The 12,534-nt window shown below is 41.2% G+C and overlaps 1 protein-coding gene across 2 annotated transcripts in view; it reads right to left on the bottom strand.

The window, feature by feature from the left end:
• The window catches only part of PRKG1 (protein kinase cGMP-dependent 1), a 2,371,600-nt gene that overhangs the window by 530,454 nt on the left and 1,828,612 nt on the right, over nt 1-12,534 (bottom strand). For both annotated transcript variants that reach the window (XM_078642916.1, XM_078642915.1), the window contains exon 7: nt 11,279-11,373. In XM_078642916.1, the coding sequence (XP_078499042.1) occupies nt 11,279-11,373 (95 nt within the window). The remainder of the gene's footprint in view (nt 1-11,278; nt 11,374-12,534) is intronic.

Here is a 12,534-nt window from a genome sequence, read left to right as displayed (position 1 = left end):
GTGGAAGCAGAAGAAAACTATTTGTCACTGTGTCACCGGCAAGCTTACTGAACTCCACATCAAGTTGCAAAAGAAAGATAGGAGCACATTTACACTTCATAGATGTGTAAAGAACACACAGAGCACAGTGCATTAATTCCCAGTAATGGCAACATAATATGCACAATCACTGTAAGCACCATTCCATGGAGTACCATGTGGCAAATTGGCCAGAATTCTACTTTTCACACTGAAGTTACATCAGCCATGCCCAGGGTATTAATGTCTGCTTTTCATCCATTTTTTATATGTCTAAGTGGGCTACCATTCTAGTTTTTCTGCTGTGTGTGTGGTTTGTGGTCTTTTAAATCGTTTATTTTATATTAGAAGACCACGAGATTTCAGTTCTTAATCTATGTCTGTGCTCTTTTACCAATTGTAATTTTACTATTTTTTGTGGAATGGCCCAGTATTCACCAGTGAGCAAACCACAATGGTAGCCACGCATGAAATTTGGACTCACTTAGGCAAGCATTATAATTGGTCAGTAAAAGCGTTAGAACTTCAGGCTGGATAGTTTAGTTTAAATGAACATGCGAAGTGAAAAGTAAGCAGATGGGCGTATCAAATTGACATTATTACAACTTAAAAAATATTTAAACCTAAAATTGACTACTTTTGCGTGGAATTGCTTTTAACAAATAGAAAGCGATTCGTACGTGCCTTTTCTCGGAATGTGCTAAGCCTATGTGGAACGGCGTTAAAAGAGGTTAGGACTTTGAAAATTGTTTTTCATTAATTAGTTAGTGAACAAATCCTCGTTTTAATTAATGCACCACATTAAAATCCAATTCAGAGAATGGCAGCTTGAACACATTAGTGAAAAACAAAATCTCCGTTTTTGTTGGCTGGAGAGAAAGTTCAAATTCTCCAGAAGTTATATCCAAAGCTTTGACCCCAATTTAAACTCTACTAGCAGAAATTAAGCACATGAATTGAGTTCAAACAACCGAGCATATATTAGAAAAATATATAAGAATGCATGTTCCTTTTTTTGCTTCTGTTTTGCAAGTGAAGCAAGACCAATCATGCTCAGTGGATTAGATCAGCATTTAATTAAGTGTTCCCAAAGCACCAGTATTGATTTTTTTCAGATAGCAAGCTAGTTGAGTAACTCGGGAACTTTAAAAACAAGCCCAATACACTAAAGAAAACAAACGAGAAACTTAGTTACAACATAAGACGCCTGAGATGAAGTCCAGAGGTCCATTACAACCACTAACATTATCAGCAACTTCAATGGTTGGCCTAGAAGGATACCATTGTTATTTTATAATAGCCTATGCTAACATAGTTTAGACCTGTTCCCCCAGCTAACAATGATATTTACCATCCTAGTGAGAAATTAGATGGTCAAATCTCCCCATTTCAGACTTTGCATTAATAACGTGATTTTAAAATTGCAAATGGTTTTGCTCACCTATATTATTACGCCAATATGATGTAACATTATGTATGAGAAAAAGTGCACATGGTGCGGGTTTGGGTATTCAAATGTGAGAATGACACATGTATGCACATGCAAATGTATACTACATTTATGAATGCAAAAAACCCATTCACATGGCAGTGCATGTAGTCCATAGAGAATTTCATAGTTACTCTTCTGAACCTGTGAAAGCCGCGGCATCCCCGGTACCATCCAGGATTTTTCTGTTAAGTTCAAACAAATGTTACATTTTCTCCGAACACAGACATACACCTACAGGCAGGGCCGGACTGGCCATAGCGGGCACTGGGCGTTTCCCCGGTAGGCCGCTAGGGTGGGGGCCGGTTTTGGGCCCCTGGGGGTCCGTTTTTGTTACCAGGGGCCGGCTATGTCGGCCCCCGGTAACAAAAACAGCTGAAACCGGACGTCGCAAACTGCTTAGCTGCACTCCCCCTGACCCCAGGGGACGCCAGCTGAGCAGTTTGCCAGGGCCGGTTCCTGTTCTCTGTCCGGCCCTGCCTACAGGAGTAGATGTCAGTCTTTCCTTGTAAAATACATAAACATAATTCAAAAAGTTTCTTTTTTTGTGCTAAAAATGACTGATTTGCGGAAATTAAGCTGAAACTTTCAGACTGAGCTACAAATAGCAACTTGATAGAAGCTTAGGTGCACCAAAACTGCTTGGGCTTCATAGCACCTGTACGTTATGTTCATCATAGCAACATAGCACACAAGTGGCAGTCCCGCATTTGTGTACAGAATTTAACCTGTCTTCCGGTGCTACTGTTTCATAAATCAAGAGTACTCATTCTTATGAATCCTAGAGGAATGTAAGGGTTTGAGCAGATTTATACCTGTTAACCATCAGTTAGTATGTCCTAGCAGAGAGGACTTAGCCACATTGAATAAAAAGTTGCTATTTGACTGTGTGTAATCTTATGAATTGTGTGTAATTTTATGAATTTTGAGCTTTTATGATTGTTAAAAAAATGCAGTTGAATAAAGCTTTCCTTGCTTGCTTGAATAAAAAGTATCTGTTATATCCTGAATGAAGTATAATGCATTCTCTCCCTAGTTTCCATGATACCTGCTGCTCAGATTCTGTTTGTGGGATGTCTTAGAATGTTTATGTATGCTTGGGAGATCAGTTGGAGAGAGTGGCTAAGCAGGAGGCTGCCCCGCCATCTGCTTACTTTTCACTTCGCATGTTCATTTAAAATAAACTATCCACCCTCACTTTATTGAAAGACTATCATTGTCATCCAATGAAAGTGCTAATTTTATCCTTGCTTGTAAAAGTAAACTTCACAATGGGTTGCCGGATTGGAGCTCTAAGCCCCATTCTTGGAGTGCCATTGAAAGGGAGAGGTAGAAGAGAAAATATGTGGTCAACACGTTACCACAAACATTAATGGTTTCTGTTGATTTTCAGGTGGGATAAAATAATTGTGGATCTGCCCAAAGTCACAGCAGGAACCTTGAGAATAAGTCAGCAGCAGCCTTCTATATGTGAAATACAAGGCTACATAACATGCCTGAATATACCTTGCTGATCCTAGAGCTTACTCCACTGTCCTTCTTGTGAGGACTCAGGAAAGTCCTCACAAGTCTAATATGGCTGGCTACATAATGCCAATACTGTAGGCTGGTCTGTGCCACATCTGGGTGAGCTCCTTTCTACATATAGCATGTCTGGATCCATTTAAAGTCCATTTCAATGGACTAGTCTCTGCCACTTCTGAATTTACTCCTCTGCACATATGGTGTGGGCAGCTGTATATTGGTTGCCCCTCTGCCGTTCTTGTGTGTACTTCTCAGGGCATTTACTGTTTCCGGTTCAGTAATGATCACCCTTCTGTCACTCATAGGAGGACCTCTTAGAGCAACTTCTGTCGCTGGATATATCATTACCGTTCATGTGGGCTGCTCCTCACCACACACAGAGAAACATCTCTGAGGAAATGACATGGCTCAATGTAAAAAAGGCCATTACTATAGGTGGACCACTCTTGGGTGGACTCCTCAGAGCAAATAATATGCTTGGATGAATAATGGTTACTCATTCCACCACTGTGGCAGACTCCATTAAGCATGTATAATGGATGGCTCTATAATGCCCATACTTAAGTGTTGCTCCAGTAGGCCCTGCATACAGAGTCAAGTATATATCATGATCAGTCTTATAATGGATCCTCTCTCATTCCAGAGAGTATCCACCTGAGCACATTCTTTGGTTGATTGTATAATGCCAATTCCTATGGGTGGGTCCTCGGAGAATATTACAGACTAGTGTTTAACGCCCATTCCAATGCGTTTCTCTTCTGTCACTACTGTGTGGACTCCTCAGAACATACACTATGGTTGATTGTATATTCGCCATTCCTATGGGGTGCATCCCGCCACATCTGGATTTCCTCTTCAGGCATATACAATGACTGGTAGCCTGATGGCTGCAAATCCTCATTTACTCTTTTCAGCTCCCAATAGCATATAGCCTGACTGATTCTATAGTGTGAGTCCCTGTGGATTGTTTCCTGCCACAGCTCTGTTGATTCCTCAGCATACATTATCATTGATCGTTTCATGGTTGCTCCATTTCCACTCCATAGAGGAACTATGAAAGCATATATTATGGCTGGCTGTATAATGCCGGTTTCTGTGGGTTTCTCGCTCCTATGCCTAGACAGACTGTGCATTGCATATACCATGGCTTATTGCATAATGTTCATTCCAGTGGATTGCTCCTGTGCTGCTCATGTGTGGACTCCACAGCATATACCGTGGCAGATGCATGACTGTGTCTACCACTCGTTTCTGGTCACTTTCCCAGGCTCATATTCATTCTCATATAAACCGCATATTCAGACTACTCAAATATGATCACGCTGCTTATGAGATAGCATCTATACTCACACTGTCCTCTTTCACCCGAACATAGGTACATCTTTACGCTTGTTCATGAGACGGTTTGAGCTGTCTCTCCCATAGATGCCAGAACACCACGAGAACACTTACCACATAGACCATATGACACTCACACACTTTACCCATCCACACAATAGCATCTAACACATAAGGGTTTTCATTCTGACTGCTTTTGCCCAGTGCTTAATTTGTAAACAAAAAAAAAAATGCCAGGGTCCTCATCAGGAGGCCCCTGCGGATCTCACCACCGTTGCCCTGCCAGCGCTGTCAATGGCAGTACCAACAGGCCCGGACTGGCCGTTGCAGGCACCGGGCAATCCCCCGGTCGGCCGCATGGGTGGGGGCCGGTTTTGGGCCCCAGGGGGCCGTTTTTGTTACAGGGCCGTTTTTTGCAGCATAGCTGCAAAAACGGCCCTGTAACAAAATCGGCCGAAAACCGGCCCTGGCAAAGAGTGCGGTTGCACCCCCAGGGTAGACGGGGGGCCGGCTGAACACTTTGCCAGGGCCGATTTCGGTTCCCAGTCCGGCCTTGAGTACCAACACAATTACTAATCACCACACTCTTAAAAGTGTGACAATTCAGCCTACTCAAGGCCCCCAAAGCTATAAGAAGGTCTTGGGCGGCAGTCAATAGTAATTTTTAGCAGCACCGCCATGTGGCAGACTGGTAGAAGCCCCGTTGTTAACAATTCAGTGCCGGTGCTGAGCACCAGAAACCACCATCTGAAATTAAGATCTGCTTTTGCCCTAAATTCATGCTAAAAAACACTAACAACGCACAATACGAGGACAGCTTCGCTTCTCACTCATTGCATTAAAACACTACATACAAACTGTACGGCAGACACACACTCTTCACTCCATGGCTCGCCTGCGGAGAAGCGAGCTACTCATACAAAAATCTGCCTTGGCATCTCATCAGCAGTACAGAGCACTATATGAATGCAACTGTAGTGCAGTTCTAAACAAGTTATCATTAAGGTCACCACGGATTAGCTAAATAAAGCAGTAATGCCATGCAGAATTATAATTACAGCTGCTGGCATTACTTCCGCATTCAGAGCCTGGCTTTGAATGAAGGTCCTTGTGTCCATACTTTACTCGTTTGCATGCACATCATGTTCACTGAGGAGAAAAATAACAATGGCCCCAAACATTCCTGGTTTTTATGCATATCACAGCTCCAATCTGGACAAAGGGTCCCACTCTGCATTCGGACTGGAGCAGATTAATAAAAGCACATCATTATGAAATGCATCACTCACACTGATCCCTTAGTTGTGTGAACAATAATCTTCAATCCCCAAAGGCCATTAATTCGTATAAGAATTATTGATGTGTGTTCAGTGCTTTCACACCTAAAACAGTGCATGCATTATTACACTAACATCTGGGTCGATAACCTGTTGGACGCCTTTTCCTAATGCAAAACACTGGAATTATGGAGTGAGGCATGCAAAATATGTGGCTTTCGGCCACATGCATCATTGTTACATTTTGCGATTTCTTAATTGCGAAAATTAAGGAATCGCAATTAAGAAATCGCAAACTGCTATGCATTAAGAAATCGCAATTTTTTTTGCGATATCTTCATTTTCCTTAATTGCGATTCACAATATGCGAATCGCAATTAAGGAATCCCTTCCCATTGATTCCTATGGGCCTAGAGGCCCATAGGAATGAATGGGAAGCCATTCTCATTTTGCGATTCGCAATTAAGGAATCACAAAATGAGAATGCTATTTCATGGGTGCAGGGGGGTCCAAAGGACCCCCCCTGCACCCCTCAAATTAAACTTTAAGAACATTTTTCACACACACATGCCCCAAGGGCATGTGTGTGTGTAAAATGAAACTTTCAAAAATGCACTTTTGTGCATTTTTGAAAGTTTTCACAAATTACCATGAAGTTCAAGTTCATGGTAATTTACCTCTTCCTATTTGCGAATTCGCAAAAAAAATGTTAATGCATTGCATTTAACAAATCACAAATTGCGATTTCTTAAATGGAATCGCAATTTAAGAAATCGCAACATAATTGCGATTCCTTAAATTGCGAAAAAATAATAATGCATCCCAAAACAGGAAATTGCATTCGCAAACGGCCGAATTTTGCGATTCGCACCGTTTGCGAATGCAATTTACCTTGATGCATGTGGGCGTGCTTTAAATAATGCAGGGTGAGGAAGACCAATTATGCGGTGCAAGATATGACACAACTAGCAACATTGGTACGGTTACAAACCGATCCCTAATGCTTTAGAAAGTGCACACATGTGATTTAAGAAATCAAACTATGTTAATTCTGCTGATAGTACATTTTATATTAATCATTGGGAAGTCATTCTTTGTCTTTTTTAGAGCAAAGGTGCTACTTTTACAACTGGTCCATGCAAATCACACCCCTTTTGGAGTGAATAAGCTTGTGTACAAGTAAGTAAGCAAATGTTTAATTACTTGATTATTTAAAAGCATTACAATTATAAATATGAGATTAAAACATTAAAAGAAAAAACCTAAGAACGAAGTTCAAAGCTAAAATGTAAGTAAATCCTCAAATATTAATCTGGTGAAATGACAGTGTGTAAGAGCAGATAAAATAATGTTCGAATCCCCACCAATACACATTCTCATTGCACGAAGGCATATTCATAATAGCAGAAATAAACGAGTATTAAAATGCAGATTGTGTACTACTAGGCTATCTAATAAGTGGAAATGTTTTCATAAATATACAATCAAAAGCTAAAACTTGAATGCATCGGCAAAGATTAGTGGGTGCAAAATCACAGTGTGCAAATGCGAACGCGGTCAATGTTCACATCCTTACCATGCAAATTCACGTTATGAAAAATCCAATTCACTGTGTGTAAAAGCAGACACGGTTGATCTACAGATTCTCGTAGTTACTTAACACATTTGCTTTTTACTGCCAGGCTTGTGATTTACTCCGCTGTCCACAATCTAAAAGCATTTCAATAAATATATAATCGGGGCTATTTGGGATCAGCTATTGTAACAAATTCATCAGATGCAGCCCTTTTCAGGTGGCCAGTTGCCTGAGCTATATATTTCATACCTCGGGGTGTAAATTGGCTGGATTCGCCCTTTCCGCACCCCTCCACAGATTGTTTGAGTGAATAAAGGGCGGAGCTAGGTTTTCGGAAGCATGATCACTTTTCTACATAAGCACAGAAGGTGATTAAAAGACTATGGTGCTAATTTACAAAGTATGCCCGTTGGATCCCAATTTCCCCGTGGCCACCCGGACGATATTTTTTTAGGGCTATCAGGCCTAATCTTAATCACATTAGATCTCTTTTTTTCCTTAACTACGAGCGCTAGCTGAAGTACGTTGGGGTATTTGGACAGTCGTATACCTTCAAAGCTATGTTTGCTTATGCTTTGTGGCTTGAGATTAGTCATATCTTGCGCTTCAGACAAGATCTTAGCTTGCTTTTGATGAACGTAGCTAATTGCTTACTGGGCAGGTCAATTTTCCAGGTGTTGGTTGTATGCTTCAAGTTATTGAAGGGATGGTTCGAAGCTGGATCACCAAGGGCCCATAAGTTGTTGTCTGTCACAAGAGGTTCTTCAAGTTGTTAGGTGCTGCAATTTTCAACTTCGTGCAGCAAACCAGGGGGCGGATTTACTATTTATTTGTGCAGTGCAGCTGCCACAAATGCGGCACTGTGCTGCAGAAGAAGACAGCAGGAAAGCCCCAAAATGGATAAAATATGGTACTCTCATTCCCTTTCCCAAGCGCCAGCCCTGAAATCAGCTGCCATGCGCCATGGAGACCCCTTTGCGCCATGGTGCAAGGGTGTCTCCGTCAGTCTAGCATGGGATTTGCATTATAAAGATACCCTTCCAGTACAAAATACAATACTTAGACTAACTTTAGCCCTTTACCCTCTTTTTCTGTGTTCTATAAAGTGTAGCATACGTACAAAGTCGGAAAAGGAAGTAGGAATTAAAACATTTCTCCTTCCTTGTGCCTACTTCAAAAGGACACAGTTTTCTGATGCTAAACCCTGTCTACTTTACTTAGTAAATAGGGATTAGCATCAGAAACCTTGTGTGGTTGTATTGGAACGCCCATGCTCCACCCATGGTATGCCCCTTTGGTGCTAAGTAATGCAAAACAAAACCAAGCAAAGCAAAGAAAAACAAGTTTAGCGCTGGAAAGTAAATCGGAAGAAAAAGGATTTTACGCCGATTGCCGATTTGTGTCACTTTTATGACGCAAACATGGTGTAAAATCATAGTAAATCTCTGCCCAGGTGTCATGCACTAAGCATTCAACTTTGTCTTGTTAAATTAAATTCCGGATACAGCTGGAATTTCACGGTGCAGCCAGGCAAATAAAGAAGTAGCTGATTGCTGTTACACAGTGCTTTATTGAGCCGTTTGACACGTTTGTTTCTAAACGTTATCATTCATTACCTTAGGGTTGGCATTCATTTACATCCCATAGCCTGGAGTAGGTAGTTGGTATCTCGACCCTTCTGATTATGTTGGAGGGGAGAAAGGCGCTCTTCATTTTTAATACATTCAGATAGGCGGATGTATGTCCTCGTTCATCGAGCTAAACTCCCAGATATATCTAGGTAATTAATCTTTTTTTTTAGTTTTTCCGGCCACAGAAAATGATCTTGGACTTTCCTAATTTTATTTGATGCTATTGGTGTTAAAGTAGATAGTGTGTCCAACGATCTTTGTAGGCTATCAGTGTTTGGTCCTGTCCAGCAACATTCAGGGTAAAGTCTCTTGCGGGTAAGTCTTTTATCAATATCCACCAAGGTTAAACAAAATGGGATTAAAATACAGCCTTGTTTTAAATCTTTATAGGTATAGATTTTTTCTGGCATAGCATTGTGATCTATCTTTAACCCAAGTGTCAGTGGACATACTTATTATGGCTCTTAACAGGGAAGGTTTTATTTTCCGTTTTGACAACTTAGCCTATAACTTTGCTCGTTCAATATAATCAAAGGCCGTGGCACAGTCTATAAAGCAGCATATAGTGAGCGGTCCTTCTCAGACATTGATTTGTCTACAAATATAGATGAAAGCAAATTATATTTGATGATATATTGATGATGATGAGCCTTTTTGGATCGCTGTTTGAAAGAACAGGATAAGCTGTTTCTCAGTCGTCCATGGTTCCATCACTGTTTAATAACTTTGCAAAGTACTTTCACAGGATGTGGAGGAGGGCAATTAAGCAACAATTGTCAGGGTCTTTATAGGCCCTTTTTTGTATGTTGGCACTAGAAGGTAGCCCTTCAAGCTATACGGTAAGAATTTGCAGCTAGGCAATTTTTATAAGGTGGTTGTCGGACTTTGGCCCATTGGCATTCTACTTGTTTGAAAATAACATCAGGTAAGCTGCGTGGACCGGGGGCTCATTTGCAGGGTAGTGACTTGTGGGCGTTCTTAACTCCCATTAATACTAGGGAAGGTTCTAAGGGGCATACTATCAACCATGTTATCGCCACTTTAGCACCCCTTTCCGGTGCATGCATTAGCGCATGTTAAACTGAGATAGCAGCTTTCCTTGAAACGCAGTGATAAATATTGCTAATTATATGCATAGTAGGCGTTCCCTACATGAACTGCATTCAGAAAGTCGCTATCACAACTTTGCCATATTAGCAACACGGCCCCGGACCCGGACCAGCAAAGCGATCAAAAAAGCCATGGTTAGGCGCGGTTATCGCTGGAATCTAACACCTATTTCAAACCTGACGTAACCATCCTGTGAATGGGAGGTGGATTGGATATTTAAGTCCACATATGACTATCATCAAGCTGTTCGTTATTGCCGCATGATTATCGCTGGAATTCCAAAGTTAATGCAGCTTATCTCCGCCTATCGCTGGTTTTGGCATCGCCTGTCAGCAAAGCGTTGCTAATACGCCTATAACATGGTGATGTAAATCAGCGATGGATGGCGATAAGAGAAAACGCGCTAAGCGCGCATTGCGATAATTATCGCAATCTGTTGTTAATATGCCCCTAAATCTTTTACTGTAACTTGCTGCCTAGTCTGATTCACTATTAGAGCCCATGATTTTACTGTCCACAAATAGTTTTTTTAATGTATCATGACCACTTAGCTGACTAACATTGTTTTCTCTTTCCCTATTTTTGTTGCAGACTGATGAATTAGTCTGTGTAAAACAATCCGATGTTTCACTTCCACAAACATGAATGTACATCTATACCCCTTACGCTAAAAGATCTGCTATTTTGTTCTGCCATCCCTGCCATGTGTTAAAACCTACTCCTGTAAGTTAATGTATTTTGATTGTTTAGCTTATGGGGTTGCCCAGTTCTGGATAAAACGAAACATCTCACTTGTCATTGCTCTTGGAGACTGGCTCACTTTACAAAGTTTCAGGTCCATGTACCATTTTATCAGAGTTTGTACATCTGCAGACTATTTCTGGTGATAATGGTACTCTTGTTGGGGTCTTTGGGACATCTGTCAAGAGCACAGGAGAGTTACTACACCTCCAAATCATCCTATCTGTGTTAATATCTGATCCTTAGTTTGAAAACCTATGCATTTACCACCATCACAATCAACTAACTAGGACAAAGAGAGATTGAGATCGTTTGTCGGAATCTCAGAATACTGATTGTGGTAAAAAAAAAAACATACTTCTGGCCTTTCCCTAAAACAAATGACTGCTCATTGGAGCACAGTCCTTCCTTTATCTACTGTATCAAATTACTCAGACTAGCTTTGGCCATTAACATGAGGGCAATATTTAAGCATTGTTTGCGGGACATACCTCATTGTTCCTAGTATTAGGGGCCTGCAACATCTTCTATGAAATGTTGTGTATGTCAAAATATCACATATTATTGTACTTACCCTTGCAGAGCTTTTTCCCCAAACCAGTGTCCTTTTTCTAAAGTGCGGATGAAGATTGGATCTTCATTAGGATTGTCTTCCCGGGTAACATTTACCTAATGAAATGAATGAATATAAAAGTTAAAAATAGAATAAAATTGTGTCATTAAAACCAGTTAACCCATAATTTTCTGTTGGTTTAGTCATTTATTTTTCTATGTTTTTTCCTGCAGCAAGAATTGTCCATTAAATGGAAGTACGTAAAGATATTCCCACTGAATGTTGTGAGGTACAAACACAGGTGTTGCCCAAACACTGCATCTTGATTTAATGAATGGTTTGTCCTTCTTAAAGTTCTAATGAGATTCCCCGCAGTGATGGCTTCAAGACAGAAAAAAGCCATTTTCATTTTCGCTAATATCAATTATGTGGATCATTTAGTGGAAGGAGGTTTATCATCAAGGCATTCCTGCCTGTAGCTTTTATTTGTATGTGAAAAATCATTCTGCACCTGCAGTGTTTTCTAGAAATGGTCTGACCTAAGAGCACCTTATACAACAAGAACACAGCCCTACTGACACCGTCTAGAAATGAAGTGAGAGATGCAGCGCAGTAAGTGGCACTTTGGAATATACTTTCTGAAGGGAGGACCGTGTATGGGAAGGGGTTAACTTTAAAAGAAGCCAGAGGATTTATTATGTCTATTGTGACATGTTTTACTTTAGTGATTTATTTGGTAGACAGACATTGAATGATGGGTATTGATTTTGTCATGGAAACCTTCAAACTCCAAAGAGAAAAAAGCAAAAGGTTCACTATAGGACAACAACACCCATGAGCTGCACACTGAGACTTATGTCATTAGTACAAGTAGGGCGGTCCTGGGACTGCCGTACTCGTGGTGGCAGTCCGACTACCAACACCCCTGTGAGTCTGCCTGCTCTATTTGGAGTGAGGCATTCAGATCGCCACAGGACTGCCGCCACCGCCAGGATCCTGTATTGGTGCGGATTGGAGGCCAAATTTGCAGCAGTGCTGATGCCGGCACCACAAAGCGAATACAACCTGCCTTTCCACCAAGCATTTCAAGGTGGTAAGCCCGCCATGAAATGTTTGATGTAAAAGTCGGAAAATAGCCCCCAACAGGGCCGGGGAAAATCTGCCCATCGGGGTGGGAGTAGGGACCACAAGTCCATGCTTCTCCGTGCACTGTTTGGTATGCACAACATGGTGCATTCCACACAGTGCACGCAACGTGACACAGTCCCACAGCGGCG

This window comes from Lissotriton helveticus, chromosome 5_1 (genome assembly GCF_964261635.1).
Source record: "Lissotriton helveticus chromosome 5_1, aLisHel1.1, whole genome shotgun sequence".
NCBI classification, from domain to species: Eukaryota; Metazoa; Chordata; class Amphibia; order Caudata; family Salamandridae; genus Lissotriton; species Lissotriton helveticus.
The sequence above is the reverse complement of the archived record's forward strand: the minus strand, read 5'-3'. Positions and strand labels throughout refer to the sequence as shown.